This window comes from Alosa pseudoharengus, unplaced genomic scaffold (assembly GCF_046254945.1).
Source record: "Alosa pseudoharengus isolate Yale_2024_CS ecotype anadromous, Long Island Sound unplaced genomic scaffold, YU_APseudo_1.1 YU_APseudo_1.1_scf_7, whole genome shotgun sequence".
In the NCBI taxonomy this organism is placed as follows: Eukaryota; Metazoa; Chordata; class Actinopteri; order Clupeiformes; family Clupeidae; genus Alosa; species Alosa pseudoharengus.
The window spans coordinates 33,924,891-33,950,196 of NW_027468859.1; the positions used below are offsets into that span (position 1 = coordinate 33,924,891).

General features: G+C 46.8%; 1 protein-coding gene across 1 annotated transcript in view; it reads left to right on the forward strand.

Moving 5' to 3' along the window:
• The window catches only part of rad51b (RAD51 paralog B), a 42,696-nt gene extending 17,647 nt beyond the window's left edge, over positions 1–25,049 (forward strand). Inside the window, exon 10 of the mRNA XM_076271950.1 lies at positions 24,880–25,049. Within this exon, the coding sequence (XP_076128065.1) occupies positions 24,880–25,049 (170 nt within the window). The remainder of the gene's footprint in view (positions 1–24,879) is intronic.
• Positions 25,050–25,306: the final 257 nt, after the last annotated feature.

A 25,306-nucleotide genomic window follows, 5' to 3' on the forward strand; every position in this document is an offset into this window, starting at 1 on the left:
GGGCATAAGGTGGGGATCACATTGGAAATAATGAAGCCGGACAGGTTAAGCGTAACGCAATGCTCAGACCATTATAATTCAAAAGAAGTTCTGTCTCGTTCCCAAGTTACACGTACGGTCTACGCTTGCATTACGCTTTGAAAGTTGAACCAAGTTCAACACTGAAACACTCACTACGGTTGAGTATGTGCTATACCACTGAGCCTGGCTCTTTGGGGTTGCAGTCAAGCTGCAGGTTTAGTACTCTGGAGTTCAAGGCCAGGTGGGGTGACTGCTCTCTCCCTTCGCTACACCCACACTAGAGTCTGCCAATGTATAAGAATGGTCATCGGACAGATATTTTTGAAGGTTATAAGCAGCACCATATGATTTTTATATCAACTTTTGAACAATTATCCAATTCCAATTAATGTCCAATTATCAAACGTTTCCTGTGCTATTAAAAAGGTGTTAAGTAAATTCTGTGTTCCCAGTACATTTACAGTCCATGCAGTTGAGACTAACTTTATTTGGGTGTATTATACGGCTCTTCACAATGCAAGTAGAACGCTTCATTGACTTGAATGGCATTTCCCAAAGTTCTACCGATCATTATTTTCTCCTAAGGACCTCTAAATAATGACCGCTGTCAATGGCAACGGATCTCATTTAAAAGTGAAGGCAGACGGTTGATCAGCTGAGTTCTAAAGAACGTTTGATTCAAGTTCAGCGTGTGTTGCGAACTTTTGTTTCTCAGCAAAAGCCACAACGAAATGGTAACAAATAAATGTAAAGAGACATATCGTGGAGTTTATTTTTTCGTTTTGGCAAGTAGCCGTATAATAAGCGGGATACTGTATCACGCCAGTCATTATTGGGAAAATTAATCCCTTCAGGGCGATTCACCCTTTCGGGGTTTATTTTCCCAATAATGACCGGCATTCGATACATTATCCCTTACTTTGGAGTTGGAATGATAGCTCCCAGAAATATTTTGTACTCTAGGTCAACACAAATATTCTGTGACCTTTTGAACGAGCAAAATCAGTTTATGACATAAGTTTGGCCCTCTGCGGCCTCTCCTAATGCAGTCAGGTAAGGACAGATTTCCTGCTCCTGGTAAATACGGGCCTAGGTGATCCATAGCTGTTTGAGTTTATAGCAGAACAGCAGATCGGTCGCTGATAAACTCCAGGTGTGTAAGCAGACCCTGCTGGTAAACGGAGGTTTCTTCCATCACAGTTGGATATGGTGTCTCTGAAAAGCCCACACCCGCTCACTCCCTCACTCTAAATCATCTCCCTGCAAAAGCCACAGATGCATAAATATAAATCTGGCTCCTCAGAGATATGGTGTGTGTGTGTGTCTTGTGTGTGGGACGGGGGGTTGGGGGTGTCGAGCATGATTTGGCTCTGAAACTGCGTCCTCAAAAGTGCATTCCACAATGTAGTTGCAGGATGAAAGCTCCAGAGGAGAGAGAGGGCAAAAAAGATGCTTGAAAACCCCAAAGAGATGACCTTTTGTGTTTTCTTGTGTGTGCGTGCTTGTGTGTGTGTGTGTGTGTGTGTGTGTGTGTGTGTGTGTGTGTGTGCGTGCATGTGTGTATGCTTGTGTACGTGCATATGTGTGTGTGTGTGTGTGTGTGTGTTTGTGTGTATTCATCATTCCCAGCCCAGTGCGTGGTAGACGGAACCCAGTCCCGGTTCCCCCCCCTCATGCCCCTCACATGCACCATTGCGATAGCATCTGTTTTAATCCCATGTTTGTTTTAAAGGCCCCACTGTGCTTTCATCTCGACCTCGCTTCAGCTCCAGCCCTGTTTTTCCTGCTGCTTTTGCTACAGTGTTTTCGTGGCAGAGGGTCAAGTGCTGCTATCATAGCTACTCTCTTGATTAAAATGCCTGCGCTGGTGTTGACAAGTTGCGCTCTGAAGGCACAGACGAAAGAATGGCAGAAGGAGAAGTGGAGGGAAGCATTAGCATATTTACGTAGTAATAATACTACTCTGATTTGAATGTTTTTGAAAACAACCACAAATGAGTCTAGGCTTACAACAGTAATGCAAATCCAAAGACATGATTTAACGTCTCTCTCAAAGTTCCCCCTTATTATAAGTGTCCTGTTGCAGGCTTTTTCCCCTTCATTATTCTTGCCATTTTCAAGACTCAAACATGTTAAGTGGCTACTTAGTACTAAGTAACAGGATACTCTCATTACTCTTCAAATCTACGCAAGTCTGGAAAACCTTTTATAACCGTTAGACTTTCTATTCACAACAACCAAAACCGAAAAAATGATGTAGTGCACCCTTAAGCCGGGAATGTTGGAAATGGAACGTTCTAAAGAATATCTCGGTTCATTGAATTCAACATGGAATTTTAGAACCTTACATTGTTGCGGAACAGAATCTTCTGTTAGAACATTCAAAACTCCCCTTCTGAAGGGTTAACGCTGCTAGTGGAAAGCTACTGTGGTGTCCCACATCCCTGGAGCTGACCTGCCTGTGCTTCTACCTGGCCTCCTCCTGCTGGAGTCCTTCTGCATAACCATCCTCCCGCCTCATCCTCATGTGCAGAGCTGACCTGGGGATTAGTCAGATCCGGCTCCAGTTACCCTGGACAGTGGAGTGGAAAAGCACCCAGAAAACAAACTGAGTGCAGGGAGAGGAGAGGGAGAGAGAAAGAGAGGAGGGAGAGAGAGAGGGGGGAGAGGAGAGAGAGAGAGAGAGGTAAAGGAAGAGGGAGAGAGAGAGAGGAGATGTGAAGGAAGAGGGAAAGAGGAGAGGAAAAGAGGGGTAGAGAGGTAAAGGAAGAGGGAGAGAAGAGAGGAAGAGAGAGAGAGGAGAGGAGGAAGGGAGAGGGAGAGAGGTGAAGGAAGAGGGAGAGAGGAGAGGAGGGAGAGAGAGGCCATGGGAAGAGAGAGGTAGAGAGGGAGAGAGGTAAAGGGAGAGAGGAGAGGAGGGAGAGAGCGAGGCTATGGGAAGAGAGAGGGAAGAGATTAGGAGAGTCGTATAGGCTCTGATGGGGCTGGGAGATTAGATGTGGAGTACGAGTGGTTTTTACATAGATTATAAGGGCCAAAACTGTGTGTGTGTGTGTGTGTGTGTGCGCCTGTGCACACTGACTGGCCTCTGTTTCACTTTCCCATTGCTCCGAGGCAGGGGTTTGTATGTTGCGCCGGTCTGTCTGAATGTGTGTGTGTGTATGTGTGTTTGTGTGTATGTGTGCGGACTGTATCTCACACACTCGCACACAGTCATTGAATGGCTCCCCTCTCATCCCTCTCCCTCTTAACAAGCCCTTCTTTGATGAGATCCCAACTTCCTGCCAGCATTAAATAAAGGCCCAGTATTAAAAAAAAAAACAACACACTACTCTCACGCACACACACACAGACACGCACAGACACACACACACACACACACTCACATACACACAGAGTACTCTCCCCCCACACAACAAGAGGATCCTTCATGGCTACCCTAAAGGCCATTAGGCATGGCTAGCTACTGGGGCAGCTGCTGTGACCTACTGATGAGGGCAGAGAAAGCACCCTCGGCACAGCGGGCTGCCAGCCGCAGGGCAGCTACACTCCTCCTCACACATAACCCCGAGCGACGGTGAAGCGCCCAAACAACCCGATGAAATCATTGGCCATTGTGGCTCTCAGGCGACCCATGCAGCAATATGCAAAACCTCCTCTCCAGGAGAACAGTTGCGGAGCTGCAAATATTTTACGCTCGGCTCCTCCTATTTTAGTGGAGGGATTAGGACTTTGTGTCAGTAAAAATAAAGCAGAGTATTGCCCTAAGTACTGGGACCTTTTAAAGGAGAATTCTGGCAAACATGGGGGCTCATGAATATGCCCCCCAGAGTGGAGCACCATAGCCGCCTGGCAACTCTAGCTGTTGGCTGCAGCAACTCGAGCTAGGTAGAACCGATTGTTTTTGTTTTATTACACGGCTCTTCATAATGCTGCAGAATGCTCCATTCACTTGAATGGGCCTTCCCAACTTCCCAACAATGGGCCTTCCCAATGTTCGGTGGTCTGCTAATTCTCAATAACAGACCGTTGCTAAGTATAACAGACCGCTGTCAAGGAAAATGGGCTTTGTGCTTCTATTTCACGTCTTTCATATCACTACGCAAGGACTGGAACTTCATTCAAAAGTGAAAGCAGACGGTTGATCAGCTGTGTTCTAAAGAATGTTTGATTCAAGTTCAGCATGTGCTGTTGTCGAACTATTTGTTTCTCACCAAAAGCCACGATGAAACGGTAACAAATAGGCTATAGCCTAGGCTATGTAGGCTAAAGAGTCACATCGTGGGGAGTTTATTGTTTCGCCCTGTCGGGAATTATTTTCCCAATAATGACCGGCGTTCTATACATTATCCCTTACTTGTTTCGTACTGACAGTACACAGAGAGATCTATGTGAAAAATTGCCGGGAGATCTATGTGAAAAATTGCCTTTAAAAGGGGCAGCCGTGGCCTACTGGTTAGCACTTCGGACATGTAACCGGAGGGTTGCCGGTTCGAACCCCGACCAGTAGGCATGGCTGAAGTGCCCTTGAGCAAGGCACCTAACCCCTCACTGCTCCCCGAGCGCCGCTGTTGATGCAGGCAGCTAACTGCGCCGGGATTAGTGTGTGCTTCACCTCACTGTGTGTACACTGTATGATGTGTGTGTTTCACTAATTCACAGATTGGGATAAATGCAGAGACCAAATTTCCCTCATGGGATCAAAAGAGTATATATACTTATACTTATACTTAAACTTAAAGCTAGAAGGATTTGAAGTTGTGAGTTGGAATGACTTAATGCCTTTGAGTATTTTGAAGAGATAGGCTAACCCTGGAGAGATGTATCAGATTTGCTCTAAATGAGTTAACGTATTAATGAACAGCCTCATGGATTACTTTCTTGTTCAGCGGGAGTGGTATTAAGTTGTGAGTAGACAGAAAAACTGTTTGGGCACTTAAAAATGATGGGCAATCTAGTATTGAGGACATCATTTTGCTTACTGAGCAAGATTCCTCAAGCCAAAGAAACTGCCAACTTTTTAACTAGGAGAATCAGCACACACAAGGTCTTTCTTGGCAATGCACGGGATGCTCTAGGTCTGACTATGAGTCTGGCAGTGCTACCTAGGTCCATGTAGGCAAGTCCCCTCGCTTGTGAATGCTTGGTAACGCTTGTAACTTGGTAACACACTTCGGGCAGCTATTTTGGGCAGCTATTTTCCTATTCAAATGAATGGGGAGACATGCGTAAGGGGGGTCATATGAATGACATAAGAAGTACATCAGGCGAATCATTGTTTCAACCTGTATTGAACGATACAAATATCTACCCCCAAATCGCTAAAATAAGGTTAAAGACGTTATTCTTATGTTACTTTCAGGAAGGAATGGGATATGTGCCATTTTGGCATTACGAACTAACCCCATACATTTCTAAGGGAAATTCTTTGAGTTCTGTGTCACCTCATTAGAGAGTCTCTGGTGCTGCTAGGTAAAGATGAGTGATGGTGATGCTAGAAGTGTCATGTGACCTAAAGCCTTCTGGTGGCTGTCATAGTGTTTTTGTCCCCTTTTTAACTGACCACTGTAGTGATGTTGCTTAATGCTGGTGATTGTGGTGGTAATTGCACCACTGATGCAGAACATGCAGCTGCTGCTGATGTTGACGACGACAACGATGAGGATGATAATGATGATGATGATGATGATTGTAATGAGATTGTCCTACTTTGTAAAGGCATTGGAGTAGTTAGTGGAATAAGTTATAGCATCAGTGGAAACGCATCCCCTACATATACTTCAAGCAAATGTTTTCCCTTTCTGTGTGACTTCATGCCATTCTAGCAGGCCAAGATTTTGGGCCACATTAACAACAGGATATCTTAAACAGATGTGCTCTCCAGAAGCGCATACAATCCTATGAGCTCACATACTCGTGCGCTCTCTCCCTCTCTCTCTTTCTCTCTCTCTCTCTCTCTCTCTCTGCTCACAGACGCGTACCAAATGTTTGCAAAAAAACAGTCATTACTGTTACGTAAGGTACGAGGGAGTGTGTCTCTCGTTCTCCCCAATGCTGGACAAGAGCTTTTTGACCTTGCTTTGTCTTTTTCTGGCCGCGAGTCTTTTCTATTGGCTATCTGAAAAGAGCTTTTCAGTCCCAACTCCTCTCTTATTTTCCTTGTCTCTCTCTCTCTATCTATCTATCTTTCTTTCTCTCTCTTTCACTCTATCAGTCACTCCTTTCAGTCTATCTTTCTATCGTCCTCATTGAATGATCTCATTACAATTCTATCCATCCACGGCATGTTGCTCTCATTATGTTCTCTGATGCTGGCCATTATGTAACTTCCTGTCCTTGGCGTTGGGATTACTTCAGACTCCTGGGCCTTGGATTGGGCGACAGGGGAGCGGTGTGGCAGTGGGCGTGATCGGCTTTCAGCCACGCACAGACACATTAAGGATTTGAAGTGTGTGTGTGTGTGTGTGTGTGTGTGTGTGTGTGCGTGTGCGTGTGTGTTTTGCTCCCATAGTCACATCCATTAAACCTCACACCATCTTCTAAGCATTGTCTTTGCAGAGAGACTGAATGCTTGAGTGAAACCTTATGGATGTCATTACGGTTAGCATCTAGTAAAGCAGAAGCTTATTTAAGTTATGTACGTTTAGCTAAAGGACGAGGAGCTAAATGCTAGCCTACACAGATGTGATAGAAATTGGTGGTGGCATGAATGTCGTTGAAGAAATGTGAAAGGTCTTGAGAGGAGTTTTCACCCGACACCTGTCACAGTGAATTCTGGTAGATGATGATAATTTTTAGGGGGCCATTTTGCCTTCATTGACAGGATAGTGAAGAGTGGCTGACGGGTACAGTGGCCTACTCTGGTGCACTTGAGGGAATGTAAACGTGACTGCTAACAGCTAGCTTGAGAATACTCTGATATACTACTCTGGTGCTCTTGAGGGAATGCAAACGTGATGGCTAACAGCTAGCTTGAGGATACTGTGGTATACTACTCTGGTGCTCTTGAGGGAATGTAAACGTGACTGCTAACAGCTAGCTTGAGGATACTGTGGTATACTACTCTGGTGCTCTTGAGGGAATGTAAACGTGACTGCTAACAGCTAGCTTGAGGATACTGTGGTATACTACTCTGGTGCTCTTGAGGGAATGTAAACGTGACTGCTAACAGCTAGCTTGAGGATACTGTGGTATACTACTCTGGTGCTCTTGAGGGAATGTAAACGTGACTGCTAACAGCTAGCTTGAGGAGGGAATGCCACACTGACGGAGGAAACGAAAAATGAAAGTGTGTCCTGTCCTGTCCAGCTCTTATGCACTCCTGTGTAGTCAAGAGAGTGAACTCTAATTTGACCTGAAAATGAAGTTAGTTAACATCTCCCTCCATTTAGCAGCTGCTTGGAGCTGATTAGCCGCGTTGTGTAAACACTGAAAGTGGGGGAAGTCTAAACTCCACAGTGAGCTGATCTCCTTTGAGGATGAGGTGATTCTTCAGTGATGCGTGGTACAGTATCTAGCTCTCAGGTAGTGTCCAGGTGTCCCGCAAGGCCCGGTCCGCCAGGTGTGCAGCGGCCCACTGCTGGGCTGGTCTCACATGGACGTGGGCTGAGGCCCTCCTGGGATGGACGTGGCTCCCCAAGGTGGGGTGCAGGAGAGGTGGAGTGATATCGGAGAAGCCTTTCCTTTCTCCTTAACCTTCTCCACTTGTTTGGATGCTGCAGGCATTACAGTTGCTGGTGTGATGTGAAAGGAAACGAGAGAAGCACTTTGTGTGTGTGTGTGTGTGTGTGTGTGTGTGTGTGTGTGTGTGTGAGTGAGAAAGAGAGAGATGATACCTGTGAACTGCTGTACATTAGGCCAGTCTGTCTGTTGTGATATGTGCTATGTGTTTTCCTTTCTGTGTGTGTGTGTGTGTGTGTGTGTGTGTGTGTGTGTGTATGTGTGTGTGTGTGTGTGTGTGTGTGTGTGTGTGTGTGTGTGTGTGAAAAAGAGAGTGAACTGCAGCACTTTAGACCAGTCAGTGAACTAACTATGTGTTTACCTTTCTGTGTGTGTCTGTATGCGTTTGTGTCCACTTTACGCATTTACGTGTCCCCGTGTATGTGTCCATGTGTCTCCACATACATCTGCTTCCTGGTGGCAGCTGATTGGTTGTTGTAATTGGAGGGGGGGCGGGGTGCACAGGCCCAGCCTCGCTAGGACACGAGACTCATCCCACTCTTTCTCTTCCTCTATGCCTCCCCACCCCCATGTCTGTCTGATGCAATTGTACACGTTTCTGCATGTCCCTGAGACCTCTGAGATAACTTCAGAGTGACACCTGACATCCAAGGTGTGCCACTCCACGTCAGGTGCCGTGATTGGATCCGCCAGATGTATGAACTAACCCCTCTGGCAAGGAATCATCTTGCCTCTTTGTTCGCTCAGATTCGCAGGGATCGTTTTGTCTCTCCAGCGCTCCCACACCCACGCTCCCCCTCTCTGAGACACTGTCCGCCGTCTCGGATTGCGCTCGCGTAATCCTATTACCCTGCCGCCTTCTAATCACGTAGCACGGGGAGGCGGAGGGGGGGGGGGATAGCACACACCTGAGATGCCTGCGACTCCATTAGCTCCTTGTTAGTGCTAGCGTTCTCCCTGTCCGAGCCACAGGTGAGCCTACCATGTGAGCCCATGTTACTCTAGCACACAGTAGCGCATTTTGTAATCACACGTGTGTGACCCATCCATCACTCTCTACTCCTCTTCACTCCCTCCCTCCCTCTCTTCCTCTCCTGTCCCTGTGGAGCACCTACAGGGGTCGTTGCTTTGAAGGGCGCGTTTACTCTGTGGCTCGGCACAGCGGCCAGGGCATCTGTGGAGCCTTTAATGAGGAGACTGGAAACTCTGATGGGGCTTCTGTTACAGGACCTTTTACAGGCCTGCTGTAGGATACGCCGCGCTGGTGAAGTCAAGCGGCCCTGGGGAGGGAGAGAGAGAGTGCAGAACAGCTGCCTTTTACGGCCCTGGTGTCACACACTCACACACACACACACACACACACACACACACACACACACACATAGACCCACTCTCTCTAACATACACACACACAAACACAAAGGTTACACAAACATGCCATACCAAGCCACACTCTCATGAAGATACAATGAAACCTGAGGTCATTGGAGTGGTAGGCAGCGTGGCATTACGAGGTCATCATTTTTAGGCAGCTTACAGTAGTCAGTAGTAAAAAATCCCTATTGCTTCCCTATTGATATCAAGGATGAGAAAGGAGAAGAATGCTACTGTGTCAAATTCTAACGTGGGTTTTGATGCCTCCATTAATGTGAGATCTGTATTATGGGCTACAGCTGTGTCCTTAGTCAGCATGGGGTTGAAGTTCATCTCAAATCTCCAGTCCTAAACTCGGCTTTTGTTCCATACTCCAAATGCGCATCGGACGTGTGCACACCTCAACCTAGCTATATGGTGATTAGTTAATTGATCACGACTCCTGATCAGTACTTGTACAATACACAAGGTTGAAAGAAGAATGTTTTTTTTGTGATCAGAATATATGGCATGCCACACTAATATAGAGTTGATATTCTGAATAAGGTCTTGTGTACTCACAAGTATGGCATAACAAAAAGTACTCGTCAAGTCAGGTCAAGTCAAGTCAACTTTATTTATATTGCGCATTTCATACACAGAGGTCATTCAATGTGATTTACATAAACAAAAGCAAACAGGAATAGTTGGTAAAAGCATAGAAGGGCAATAGTCAAAGAATAGTTTAAAAACTTGTAGCACATGTATGGCATAACAAAATGCACTCGTAGCACAAGTGTAGCATAGCAAAAAGCAACAGACTAGCCCAAGTTTCAGAACACATTTCCAGTTTCGATAATCTACTCAAAGTTGAGTGTTTTTATTTTATTAGGGGAAGTCCTGATGGAGAGCAGCCGTTGGGCTGGAGCTCACCCTTGACCTCAGCACTGTCTCCGAACACCACAGGGTGCGGTGTGTGTGTGTGTGTGGGGGGGGGGGGTGTTTGTGTGTGTGTGTGTGTGTGTGTGAGTTTGTTTGTTTGTGTGTGTGTGTGTGTGTGTGTGTATCTTCGAACACCACAGGGTCAGGCTTGAGCGTGCCATGGCCAAAAACAATTTAGTCCAGCGCGCTCCTGAGGAAATGGAAAAATACCTCATCTTTCAGGAGGAATTCTGCTTCCTTCTCCACCTCCTCCTCACCCCCCTCCCCTCCTCCTCCTCACTCAACCCCCCCCCCCCCACCCCCCACCCCCTCCACCACCTCCTCCTTTTCCACCCCCCCCCCCCCCCCCCCTCTCTCCCCAATCTGTCAGAGCTGGAGCCTTCAGAGGATTCAGAGTCCTGGCCCCAGTGTCGCTGCTGCCACCACTTGGGCTTCTGCTGCTGAGTCTAAGCAGCGCCTGCCTTGGCCCTCACTGCAAACGCTGATTGGTATGGAATCATTGCAAGCATGCATATGTGAGCGAGTGTGAGTATCATCAGATCCGGACGCAGAGCTGTTTGGTTAAGGCCCCTGGGCCCTCCACTCCCTCTTCTCTTGCAGAGCTGCCAGACTCTGGTTTTCATTAGCACTGGCGAGAGAGAGAGAGAGGTGGGGGGGGGGGGAGACGGAGGAGTGTGCATGTGGACGCCTTGGAATGCGGGCTTGGAATGCCGGGTGTTTTAATGTGGTTTTGATATCTGTGCATTCATGCGCAGTGATAAGAAGCCAGAGAGGCATTGCAACACAGCAACTCCTGCTCGGTGAAACAACTCCCTCCAGGCTCTGGCTCACACTCAAGGGTCGTGAAATCAGCTCTGAAGTTTTCCAGTTGTTTATAGATACAAATTATGTCGCCGGGTCTTTATACGCTTATATTCTACATTCATTTTATAGGAATTTTATATTTGTATTATTTGGAATGTGTCGATGATTGGAATAAGAGGCCCTGGGGTCCGGATATGAGCGATGCCGCTGGAATCCTGGGAGTGCTTATGAATCATTCTCAATCATCCCCTGCCTCGGGATGCTTGGATCTGTGCGGATGTCCCTGTGTGTGTGGGTGTGGGTGTGTGTGTGGGTGTCCTATTCTGATACACACAGGAAAGCAGTGAAAAGTGACTCAAAGTTAGTCATCGCCCTTGAGCCCTCTTTTATAAACCCACAGAGATAGATAGATAGATAGATAGATAGATAGATAGATAGATAGATAGATAGATAGATAGATGGATGGATGGATAAATGGATGGGTGGGTTGGTGGATGGATGGATGGATGGATAGATATATGATCTTCCTCATGACCCTTATGTACTGGTGTCACTAAGGTCATGTGCTGTTGTGTAGAGTAGGAGAGAGTAGCCACTAATCCCTTGGATTAGGTGTCCTCTGCCGTCTCTCTGTTTGTCCTTTCTCTCTCTCTCTCTCTGTCTCTCCCCACATCTCCCTCTTCCCACTCCCACCCCCTGTTGTTAGTAAATATGTCTTCGTTGTCACATCATGTCAGTGCTTTTCATCTGAGTCTTCTTTTGAGGATGTGTTCTGAGTAGAAACGTCAGCGTTTGACGGCGACGTCACTTGTTCATGTTTTTCAAAACCTTGCATCTGTGTCAGTGGCGATTCTAGACATTTTTAACAAGGGTGGCCCTAGTGGGGCACTGATTAATTCAAGGGTGGCATGAGGCAAAACATCCAGATAAATAGAAAAAGGCTCAAGATGTTAAATTAGCACAAATACATTAGGAAAACCATGCACCAAACACCATACTCATCAATTGAAGGGCAAAGACCATACTCTCACATACTGCAAAATGTATTTGTATTTGAATAAAATGCAAATACAAATAAACAAACATATTAAATCTAAGTTGTCTATCAATGGGTTATGCTGAGCTAAAACAAATTCCATCATGGGGACATTAAAGGAACCGTATGTAAGATTGTGGCCAAAACGGGTACTACAATCACTTTCACTGTAGTCCCCTCCCCTCTGACTGGCAGAGTTGGCAACCGGATGACGAAACACTGACTTTGTGATTAGTAGATAGGTGGAGGGTGGCACATTAGGCCAAAACACAACATTACAACATCAACATCAGTTGAGGGCTGCAACTTCACTTTTTAAATGACAATATCCTGGCCAGACTACTGTTGTCAGTGATATAAGTATTTGAAATGAACATGATTTCTTAATGTTTAGTGACATATCAGGGCAATTTTATAATTAATTGAAATACAATTTTTACATACGGTTCCTTTAAAATATATTTTATTATACTATATGGCTATCTACGGCCATCTATTTTTGTAGCTGTTAAAATAATTTGACCTGCTTTTTTTGTCTGAGCTGGTAAAGAGCTATAACAAAGTAATCCAAAATCAACAAACACCTCTCAACTAAATGCTTAAAATACTTTTGAATGAAACACCAATTAAAGACTAACCTTAATCTAATCATAACGTTACATTCATAATGCTACAGACCCTAAGGCTCAATCCCATTTGTTATTCTTCCCCTTCCCCTAGCCTACCCCTTGTCCCTCGAACCAGAGTGGCAATACATAGGGGTGAGAATATTCCCCTTGGATATAGGACACCATGCACTAGGGACAACTGGGATCAAAACACGTTTTAATTACACGTAATTTACAAAGAGACCACACCGAAAGTTAATATTTTGTCACTAGCAATAACTTACATCTGCCTTTTGTCAAATACAGTTGCACTTTCAGCTCTGAACAAAACCGTTCAGGAATTCTTTAAGCAAAAGTAGAACATGCACAATGTTTAATTTGTCCCTCCTGGCCGGGACGAATAAAACAGGCATGGGGGACGAAATAAACATACAGCAGACATCCCAACCTGCAAAAAGCCATTTCAGGGAGGTACCACAATGAACCTCCGATTTTCAAACCTTGATTAGGACAGTATTATCATTAAACGCTTTTACAAAAGTAGGCCCACAGTTAACACTTAATGACCTAGCAAATGTTAGCTGGGCAGGCTAGGTACAATAAGCAGGTAGGAAAATTAGTCTAGGATGACGTGATTCAACAAACGCTACTTGTGTGTGTGATTAGATAAATAGCCATTGGATGCGATAGGTAAATAGATATCTTTGCGTGTTAGCACAAGCAGTAGCCTGTAGGCCTAAACTCACATGCTAAAAACAATAAGTCATGTGTAATGGCAAGCGTGTTTGCCACTTTCCTAAGTCTGTCTGACACTTCAAACTAGCGCTGCAAATGCGTCAAGAAAGGTCCCGCCTTAGACCGTCATAATGGCCAATCGTAGACTAGGATTTCGGGGTGGCACCTGGGGTGGCCAATCGAATTTCAAGGATGGCCTGTGCCACCCAAAGCCACCCCTCTGGCTCCGCCCCTGATCTGTGTTTGTCTGTTTGGACACCTTTTGGAGCTATTTGTGGCTGTGTTTATCTGTTTGTGTGTGTGCACGCTCTCAGATGTGTGTGGGTGTGTGTGTGTGCGCGCACGCGTGTGTGTGCGCGCATGTGTGTGTGTGTGTGTGTGTGTCTGTGAAAGAGACTGAGACATGTGAGAAAGAGAAAGAAACATGTGCGCATCTGTGTGTGTGAGTGTGAAAGAGAAAGAGACAGACAGATGGAGTGTGAGTTTGGCAGCAGCCCCTGTTGTGCGGCTGATGAAGTGGTCTGTGTTTAGTGCCCCCCGCTCCTGCTCCTGTCCACTAACTGCCCGCCATCCCTGCCATTTTCCATCTCCAGTGTGTTCCATGGACCTTTTGTTCCGCGGCTTGGCGGTGTCCTGTCCTGTCCTGTGCTGTCCTGTGCTGTGCTGTGCTGTGTTCTCCGTGTTCCATGGCCCTGACGTTCCGTGGTTTATTCCGTGCCCGGCGTTCCCAGCGCCTGGCGGCTATCCTCTGGAGATCGGCGCCCCATCGGGCACTTCCTCTTTCCTCTCCGACTGCAGGGCCACTAGACAGATCTTCCTGCTCTCTCACTTCTGTCACATCAGCGCAAAAAAGCAACAACAGCAGCATCCCACAAAACCACACCAGGGCTTTTAATAGACTCATACCTGGGAGGTGAGGTAGCTACACATGGGAAATGACTGCAAAAAGAAAACATACAGGAATCACACTCATGTGCAATACTCGCATGATAAATCTTGTGGTAAAGAGTTTCTGTGTACGTTTCATACTGAAGAGGCGTAATGATGTATAATGCCTGTCAACACACCGGTATGATTTATAATGGTTAGCTAATCTGATTCCAAAAGCAACAGTTTGATGTACAACCAAAGTGTTGAATTAGTAGAAAATGGAGTCGTTCAAACAAATGAACTATTTAACCTCACCTTAGTCGAGGAGTAGGCAAGACTGAGCGGCCTTTCTGACATTTTTTTTCAATGCTATCATGTCTCCACTCAAAACCAGTCTCCTCTAATGTTTAATGAAATGATCATGAAGTCAAGAGAATTAATAACTCAATAGTCGGTTGACTCATCCAAAGTTCAGTATTGTAAACGCTTGCATGCATAAAGTGCAGTGTAAGCTATGAGCAAAAGCCTCACCAGAACACTAATCTCCAAAGCATCGGCACGCATCTCGCATCTAACAATGCTAGATTAGAGTCTGGCGTGAACGTCACTTTTTCTCACGTCATTTTTTCCTTCACTGTTTTGAATGGAAACGCTTCCAAGACGCTTGCGTGGAGCGTGAAAAATAGGCGTCCTATTCCTAGGATGCACGCGTTTTTGGCGCGGCTCGAGCCGCGTCTGAGACGTGCGTGTCACCCAGGCGGTGTGCAAGGTCTAACCTGTTACCATGGGAGCCGAAATAAAAACGGACACGCCATGCAGCTGACACGCTTAAACCACGCGCCCGGTGTGAAACGGGCCTTAGTCATTATAATGCATCATCTGATAGATAGATAGATAGATAGATAGATAGATAGATAATTTATTGATCCCCAGGGGAAATTCAAGATGCACGCCTGTTAGCCTGCTAGCCATTTCCAGGCTGTTGACATTAGCTGTCATCTATAGTATTTATAGCGGCAGAGATAGTATTTATAGCGGCAGAGATAGCGGAGAGTGGTCGAGGAGGCACTCTCTCTTACCGCACCGCCGTCCCACAATCCCCTGCCGAGCCCGAGGAGGAGTGCATTCCTCTGAGCATCATGCTCCCAGGTGAGGAGACCTCCCTCCCTCCCTCCCTCCCTCTCTGTATGCTTCGACTTTCCGTTTTGGAGTCCTTCTGTGTGTGAGTGTGTGAGGACATAAGTGTGTGTGTGTGTGTGTGTGTGTGTGTGTGTGTGTGTGAGAGAGGGAGTGTGTATGTGTTCACATTGCATAAGGAGCATACATCATCAAACTAGAGAAACAGTATCAAAAGTGCATCACAGAGTATGAGGGGATTAGTGTGCAGTTGTCCTTTAACTGGTGTTCCTGTCCCCCTAGTTCTGTTACTGTTACCTCTCAGAAGCTGACCAATACTGTACCTTAGACAGTGTCTGTTTCTGTCAGTTCTGTGGTGGTTCTGGCTCTCAGAAGGAAGTAGGTTTATGTTTAGTCAGACATGGCAGGTATGTGCTTATCTATCTTAGAAAAGATTAGAAAAGACATCAGACCCAACTGTAGAACTTATTGCGGTCTGAATGTAGTTAAGAGTTAAGTCTGTGCGTTGGGATCTGAAAAGTTGTGTGTGTGTGCCTCTGTGTGTGTGCTTGCTTGCATGCGTGTGTGTGTGTGTGTGGCTGGCTGGTAATCTGGCTGCAGGAATGCAGTGAGTGCAGACTGTTAAACACTCCCCTCCTCTCCCTCTGTGTGCACCACACAAAGAGCGCTTTGTTCTGCACTCCCTTAACCCCCCCCCCTCTCTCTTCCTCTCTCACTCCCTCTCTTTCTCTCTCTCTCCCTCTTTCTTTCTTTCTCTCTCTCTTGCTTGCTCCCTTTCTCACACATACTCTATATACATGGACCCTCTCCTTCCTTTCCTTTCTTTCTTTCTTTCCCTCTTTCTTTGTCTCTCTCGCACACATGTACACTCAAACACCCCATAAATATTGTATTAAACTTGATCTCTCTCCATCTAACTGTCTCTCAAAACCCATAGTTATGTATCTGCCCAGTTATTTTGTTCTCTCTCTCTCTTCCTCCCTCTCTCTCTCTCTCTCTCTCTCTCTCTCCCCCCCCCTTCTCTCTCTTTCTCTCAGAAAACATTTTTCTCTCCCCATATCTCTTCTTGTCTTGTCTGTCTGGCTCACTCCCACGTGTGCTGCAGCTCACTTCTGTCCCCCAGCGCTGGGTCATAAACAACCATGTCCAAAAGAGGAGAGACGAGACGAGACGAGACGAGAGCACAGCAGTCCCCCCGCAGAGGCTCGCAGAGACTCTCACACAGCTTGGATGGAGAAGTTACACATAAGTGTTTCACCGCGGCCACAAAGGGCCAAAACCAGTATCTGTATCTGCCCCACCACCACACCAAGCCCACACTACAAGCACCAGAGATCCGTGAAGCTGAGCTTTCCCTCGCACAGCCGCCATAGTAGTCCCAGACTGAAGTTGCTGGAACTTTGTGTGTGTGTGTGTATATGTGTGTGTGTGTGTGTGAGTGAGAGAGAGAGGCTGGGACTGTTTAACTTGTGTCCCACAAGGTGCACCGTGCTTTCCTCAGCTGGTGCATGATTGAATCTGCTAAAATAATCAGTCTTGCCTCATAGGCTTCTTCTCTCCCTTCTCTCTCTCTCTCTCTCTCTCCCTCTCTCTCTCTACCCCCCCCCCCCCCCTCTCTTTTGCTGTGCTTTAAATGTCTCCAAATCTATGCTGCCACAGCTGCTGCTTAGTATTCCGTCTGCAAACACACTAACAGACATGCATAGACGTACACGTTTTTGCCAGTTCCACTTGGGCTCAGGGGCAGTTGTGTGTGAGGGGTGTCCGACTGACTGTCTTGCCAGCATTCTCTTGGTTTTCAGAGATCTCTCTCTTTGAACCCCAGATATTCATAATCAAAAGTGTGACTGAAGACTGCTGACTGCTGAAAAACCACACTAAGACATTAATTAAAACACACACTGGATGACTAAGACATTAATTAAAACTCACTCTAGTCTATGCCTAAACAGTTTTTGTCCCAGCCCTTGGCAAGACTGAGTACTACTTACTACTAACATATTGGTCTTGGGCAGATCACAATAACTATTGCAAAATATCTAAACACCAAATCTACTGGCAGAGTAACAGAGTAAAACAAATAGTACATAGGCCAGTTACAAAATTCTTAAGTCACTAAACTAAGCTTATTGATCCAGTTACAAAACTATTAGTCCTCTGGCCAGTCATTGAACTGGATCTCCAGTACTCCTGGAAAAGCATGTTCCCCTTTTGAGCGATGTCATTTGTAGCCCAGTGCAGGTATACCTCTTGTCTCATGCCTTATCTGTATGTGCGCAGAAATCTGACCTATGATCTTAGCATTGCTGATGAAAGCTTGCATTGGGGCTTGAGGTTTTTTAACCAGTCTCAACCTGAATGCAACACTATGCTATCCAAGTCCAATCCAGCCCAACCTACCACAAACACCACCTGTTAACGCCTGGTCAGATCCCTGACTTATATTGGCTAATATTTCAACAAATCCTTCCAAAAGTGAGTAGTTTTGCCATCCACTCACTCACTCACTCACCCTGGTATGTACTTTGTGTTTTCTTGTTTTATAGGGGGGAGGAGGGGGGGGGGGGGGTTAGGGGGATTTTGAAGGCTTTCTCATCCAGCCTACTAGACCTCATTAACTTTGTTTGTGCCAGAGCTTTCAGTTCAGTACAGGAGATGGACTGCAAACGATGGAAACTGAATCGCTTCCCTGTTAGTCCCTCTCAGTAGCAAGAACGAGCAGCAGACTTTATGGCAATCACCAGAAGCTCAACATCTGCTCTGCTAGCTGGCATTTGACATGGATCCTGCATAAAGGCATGGAATGCTTTTAGGATGAAGGTCTTGTGTGTTTAATTAAGGAGCCCGGTGGAAAGTGTTTGCAAAGGCCGCGTTTGTGCGTCGGGCTTCTGCTCTGTGGGGAGCCTGGGCGGAAAGAGAGGTTAGACGAGGTGCTGGATTCGTCGGACTGGGGGGGGGGGGCAGCTTTGGCAGCACGGGTGATTCCTCATTAGGAGACCGATAAGACTGAGCGAGGTGGAGGGAAGGAGGGGAAAAACAAAAGGGATTGGCTGGCCTTTGATTGGAAATGACTTGTGTTTGGCTGTCCTTTTTTTCTTTTTCGTTCATTCTTTCATTCTTTCGTTCTTTTTTTTTTTCCTTTTTGGGTTGGCCAGAGTGGAGATCTCTTCCGTCTGACATGGTCAGAACAATGCATCGGGACAGTCAGTGGAAACTGCAGTCTGATGATTTCCTCCCTGTGGGGTTACTGGGGGGGTTATGTAAGGCTGCCCCACAAACACACACACATACACACACACACACACACACAGAGAGAGAGAGATACACACACATATACACACTTGATCATAGGAAAAGAGTGCTGGTTGCCTCTATCACCACTGGTCATAATTGGAATAGTCGTGTAACCTGGCTATGTGAAAGCAGCAACACACACAAACACACACATACACACACACACACACACACATAGACCCCCGCCACACACACATAGACACACAAACACACACATACAAACACACACATACACACACACACACAAATAGACACACACACACGCACACATAGACACACACACACACACACACACAGACCGACAGACACACACACACACACAGGGAGAGATGGACCTCAAACAAACACATCCGCAGGAAACAGGGAAATGGGCTCTCTGATAACTGTCTGCTTTCTCTGGCATGACTTACATTATTAGTGGGGGCCTTACTTCCATGAACCAGTGTGTGTGTTTGTGTGTGTGTGTGTGTGTATGTGAGCGACAGCCTCCCATTATGGACCCACAGATAAACATGAAAGGAAAGTCCTTGGCCAGTTGGCTGACTCAGTGTTTCCAACAGGCAAACAGGCAGGCAGGGCTGAGGGTTGATGGTGTTGGTGGTGTGTGTGTGTGTGAGTGTGTGAAGGGGCTGCTTCAGCGTGAGGTGCCATGGGAGAGTGCTGAGAATCTTGGCCCACTGAAACGCTCTGACTCATCATGTGCAATCGGACGGCATCTGGAAGCCCTTTCCCCCACCTTCACCCCCCCAACCCCAAACCCCCAACCTCCCCACCCCACCGCTGCTAGCTCCTTCCACCAAAGCAAGAATAACTCCCAGGACTGAGAGAGAGAGAGAGAGAGAGAGAGAAAAGGAAAGAAAGAAAGCGAGTGAGTGAGTGGGGGAAACAGAGAGGGTGTGTGCTGGACTCTAATAGCCCCCTGTAATTTAGCAGTTTGATTTGATTATTTGTGGGGTTTGTGTTGGCTCCGGCTCGCTGGCCCAGTCCTGGGAGAGAGGCAGCTCTGAAACGGCGCGATGGGGTGTTGCGTAAGACACGCCACAGGCTTCACACAGCACACAGGCCCTGCTACGGAGAGAGAGAGAGAGAGAGAGAGAGAGAGAGAGAGAGAGGGAAATGGGGAGAGTAAAGATGAGAAGAGAGATCAAGAGAAATGGAGAGATAGATAATGGAGAGAAGAGCGGAACTAAGAGAAGACAGAATTAGTGAAGAGAGAGTGTAGAAAGACAGAGAGAGAGCAGGACTGTGGGATAGAGAGGGAGGGAGGGAGGGAGAGGTGGAGAAACTGAAAGAGAGGCGAAGCAAAAACACATCTGAAGAGTGTGCTAGGTCGCTGGCGAGGCCAGGGCCGCCGTTCTCGCGCTCCGGCTCCCAAACCCGCAGTGTGTGTGATGAGGTGTGGCAGAGAGGCAAGCACGGGGAGGGCGCCGGGCTGAGGGGCTGCTGGACGCTATCCACCTGCCTGTCGGGACGGGCCCGTGGTCTCTGCGGGTTGCTTTCACTCACAGCAGCTTTCACAGGGATGGCCAAGACCAAATGGCCTCTCCTCTACTCTCCTCTCTTCCTCTCCCTGTCCCCCTCTCCTCTCCTCTCCTGTCCTTTCTTCTCCTCTCCCCCTTTCCTCCCCCCCTCTCCTCTCCTCCCCCTACTCCTCTCCTCTCCTCCCCCCTCCTCTCCCCCTCTCCTCTCCTCCCCCTACTCCTCTCCTCTCCTCCCCCCTCCTCTCCCCCTCTCCTCTCCTCCACTACCCTCCTCTTCCCCTCTCCTCTCCTCAACGCCTCTCCTCATCTCCTCCCCTCTCCCCCTTTCCTCCTCTCCCCCTCTCCTCTTCTCCACTACCCTCCTCTCCTCTCCCCCTCTCTCCCTGCTGCTCTCTGCTTGGCAGTCTCCCTAAAGCCATAAACCATTCCTCAGAAGCTGATACTCTTCCTGAACACATGAAAGAGCAGTTGGCAACGGCTGCATTTAACACTGTTGGTTGGGTGAGTTGGGTTTTGTGCTGCCCTCCTCCACCGATCCTCCACTCTCTCCTATACAGTATTCTCTTTTAACTCATCCCCTTACAGCTTCCCCCTAGAGAGGACAACCTTGTAGATAAGTTCATTGCTTGAGTATGACCCATCATCAGGGATGTAGTGGTAAAATAAGAGGTGGGTAAACTATGAATTCTGTGATCACGGTGAGGTGGACTGCGCCATGCGGTATTGGATAATTCAGAACATGGTTGATGATGGTGGAGGTCCAAAGTTTATAACAATACCAATGGTATTAAATGGTTCCTAGAGTGTTGATGAGTATACATATTGTGAATGTAGATATGTAGATAATACAGTGTAATTTTTGAATGTTAAAACTTGCAATTGGTGAATAAACTCTTTTGACAGGTGGATAAACTCTAATGAGAGGTGGATAAACTATTTCTGAAATTTGGTGGGAAATAGGTGGGTAAACTGTGTTTACTTGCGTTTAGCCTCCACTACATCCCTGCCCATTAGAGATGCGCGGATGGGCTATTATTTCAACCGTAACCGCATAGCAAAACTTATCATCCATCTGCCATCCATCCGCACCAACGTTTTTTGACCAAGTTTCAAAACCGCACCCGCCCGCCATCCGCTGGTTGTTTTAATGTATATGGGTGATGCGGTGCTGCTGACGTGAGGCTAGAAAGCTCTTGCCTGTTCTAGAAAGACTGATCCAATGCAGCAAATATATTAAAAGGCTAAAGTCCTACATTTGCTATGTTGTAGCCTATCCCCAGAATATCAGCAGCAAACTCAGTCTCTGTCTCGCAAAAGTCTCCAAATAAAACGCACATCGGCCTGTAGCCTACAATTTTATCATTGCAATTTGGCACATCATTTCAACATGCTGCTATTTAGCCTACTAATTAATGCCTATTGTACTTTATTTTTTGCAAAAAGAAAGAAATCCTTAATAAAATAACAAGTCATTCACATTAGGCTACTTTACGCACTGTAACCCACCGCACAGCAGTGCAACGTGCATGTTCACATTTTTAGTAACAACCGCCAAACTTGCTTGCTTGCCTTACACATCTAAGTTTTCCGACTATTTTTCTTACCTTCTTTTTTCCGCTGCTCTTACGTTCTGAACATCTCGCACTGCCATTGCCCGATGTCGGTTCTGAGTCATATCACTCCATAATCTGTCTCCCTTTTAAATGCCTATTCCCTGAATGGTAGGCTACAATGACTATGTGTTTTATATATAATATCGAAACAAAATAACCCAGTCAGTCTCATCTACGAGATGTTTAGGCCTCCTCCAATACTGGCAGCTGGGCTCATAGGTTGCAGATTTGCTTAGTGGCCTACCAAGGCTCTGCAACGAGACGCGACATGGGAGATGAATCATCGGTCAACTTGCACTGTAGCCTATTCTACTTTCTTATTGCACAATGAAGAGGAAAACATGCTGGTAGGCTACGATAGGCTACTTAATTTAAACTTTGTTACCTTTAGTGTGTGTGTGTGTGTGTGTGTATGTGTGTGCGTGCGTGCGTGCGTGAGGGGTTGCTCAGTGAAACATCGGAATACACCAATTCTGCAACACCGTCTCTGATAGATAAACAAAGCAGCATGCATAGAAGCAACTAGGCCAAACTGCCTGATGAAAATTTGACTATTTCAAAGTGTGCTCGTTTTTTTCGGATGTAGGTAACACAATTTAACAATGTATAGGCTATATTTTTTTCATTTGATTGGTTCAACCGCCACCCGCCCGAATTTAATTAAAATATTATATTTCTTCACGTCATCCGCCCGATCCGCGGTTTAACCGCGGAGTCCGCAGCTGTAACCGCGAACCGCGCATCTCTACTGCCCATCATCCAAACGCAGCCTCAGTTTGTGGGCCAAAGGTTGTTTGGACTGCTAGTTAAACTCTCTACGGCCCTGAATCTCATCTCACCCTATCACGGAACACTGTAATGTAAATGGATCATATTTGCAGGCGTGTGTGTGTGTGAGTGTGTGTTTGAGAGAGAGAAAAAGAGAGAGAGAGAGAGATAAAGGGATAAAGGAGTGGGGTAGCGTATGACTGTTCAGATACAGGCTGTGTGGAGAGGTGGATACTGTAGCCTCCCTCCTGTGGTCCTGGACCAGCAGCCCAGCGCTCCGGCCAGTGGCCTCTCCACAGAGAACTCAGTGTACCAAAGCAGTCAGATGGAAAATGCATCTCACATGAACCCACCCCCTGCACGCACACACACACTCTCGAACTCACACGCACGCACTCACCCTCTCGAACTCGCATACATACATATACGTACGCACACACATACACACACACACACACACATACAAACAGCCTCTCTAACTCACATGCACAGATTGCACACACATTCATACACACACACATACATACAAACAGCCTCTCTAACTCACATGCACAGATTGCACACACATTCATACACACACACACACACACTATGGACCTGCAGAGTCAGAGCTCTGGTCAAGTCCAGCCAGGGCCGTGTCACAGGAGAGTTTTATAGCCCGGCTTTTATCTGGAGACACAGACAGCGGCTGGATTCTGGAGCGTGTGTAGAGCACAGCCGCGTAGACCTAACGTCATGGAAACTCCAGCAGCGGCAGATTTCAGAAAATAAAAAAAGTTCTTTCTCACTCAGAAGCAGGCATTGATCTTTGTTGATACGTCTCATTTGTAGGCTGCTTTTGATTTCGAGATTTCAAGCTATTCCTGCGTCGGCGTCTCATTTGCCCCACTCACCGCCTTTCCCGATGCTCTGCACCAGCTGATACGGTGTACTGTAATACTGGGCCGATGGTAGGGGAGCGGAAAGTTGTGAGTTCAATTCCCGGCTTCCACCGTTGAGCCCTTGAGCAAAGCACTTAACCCCCGAGTTGCTCTGGGGACAATGGCCCTTGTAATATCATTGACGCTAAAGCGCTCACTAAAGAGTCTGCTAAACAAATACATTTAAATGTAACTAAAATTGTACCAAATTCACCTCGTGCTAGCGCTCAATACCATTGTGAATGTCCACTATGGTCTGCAGCATGTGAAGAGTAGCAGCTAGCGGCATGTGAAGAGTAGCAGCTAGCGATGGAGCCAACTGCTCCATCATTCTGCCAATTAATCGCTAACGTTGTTAGCATGTGGAGGACCTTCAGCTTGTGTCAGACGATAAGAAATTAGATTTATTTATTTCAAATGTCAGCACATGCACTGTGGCACTTCATCAAGGCTTTTCCCCTGGAGTCCAGACCAGAGATGAGGGCCAAGCTTTCCGACTGACCTTCTATGTAGTAGGACAGCTGTTTTTTTTCAGGACCAGAATGAAAGTGTGGCAGTCTCTGGTCTTGAAGAACACAAGCTGTTTTATACCTAAACATTGTTTCCACTTGTTTTCCATCACGTTGTTCTTTTTGTCTTGTTTGTTGTTTGCTACTTTATAGTCACTATGCTGAAGCTGAGTCATCAAGTGTAGTGTATGTGCTTTCGTCTGTATGGGGGCATTGTGGCTGTAATTGTCATTTTAAAACATTTTAAGATGTGTTTTCTTGTTCTCATCTTACGGTTTCTTTTATGCACTACTACACCATACAGAGGGCTTGTTGTGCAAGACGGCCTTAAGTTGAACTGGCTCACAACAGTAATATTTGACTGCTGGACTTGGAGTTTGTTTTATCCTGCTTTGGACTGGTTTATCTCAAGATCTGGAATCCCTGTATTCACCCGTGTGTGTGTGTGTGTGTGTGTGTGTGTGTGTGTGTGTGTGTGTGTGTGTGTGTGTGTGTGTGTGTGTGTGTGTGTGTGTGTGTTTATGTGTATCTGCTGGGTCTGACCTCATCCTAGAACTGAAAAGATCGTGACTTTAGCGATTAAATGTTGTATCTTCACTGGCATGCGTCCCACTTTTCTATTATGCGACTGACTGCCTGCAAGGGGATGCTTGGGCGAACTAGCCCCAACTTGAAACCCTGTGAGTTGCACCATCAGTTCCTAGTGGTGAGCCGCGAGCCGTTCTCTCTCCTACTCGTCTGTCCTATGAGCTCTCTCTACACAGGACCTCTATCGTTGTGAGTGGTAAGCGTAAACAAGAGCCCTTGTTTTTTCGTTACCATATGATTTCCTTTGAGACTCGAGACTTGGCTGCCTGCCCCCCTCTCTCCTTTCCTCTCTCTCTCTCTCTCTCTCTCTCTCCCTCTCCCTCCCTCCCTCCCTCCCTCTCAGACCCTAAGGGTGAAGTCAAGAGGGTCCATTGGCCACAGTGGTGACTGGGAGGTCAGCAGCACAATGGATTATGGTGTTTAGCACTGTTGTGGTAGAAAACCACAGCACAGCAGACACAGAGTCACAGAGCCATCCCAACTAATGCGTTTTTCCCCCCATCCTGTTGTGTTTTTTAAGGAAACGCAAGTGAGGAAATGATATCAGCGCAAGGAACTGACCCAGGGCTGCAGCCGATCCGCGTGAGGACTGGTTTCGACTACAGACTGACAGGAGCCATGGCGATGACCCCCTTGACCCCCTCCACCACCAGTACTGGCGGCGGCAGGTGTGATAATACAGGTGTTTGAGGTGACCAGGGGCTCAGGCTCACCTGCAGACCCAGCCGATTGGTCAGCCAGGGCTGGGTTGTGGCCTGAACTTTGGCCATTGGTGACTCAGGAGATAAAACCTCGGCAGAGGTCAGGGGGGAAACCAGGAACACTGATTCAAGACTGTTTGGATATGTTCGCTTATCTAATATAAAAGCAGAAAAAGGTTAAGGGGTTAAGCATGCAAATTGGAAAGGGCTCATGAGATTCACAACAAGACTAGGAGAGAAGTTGAA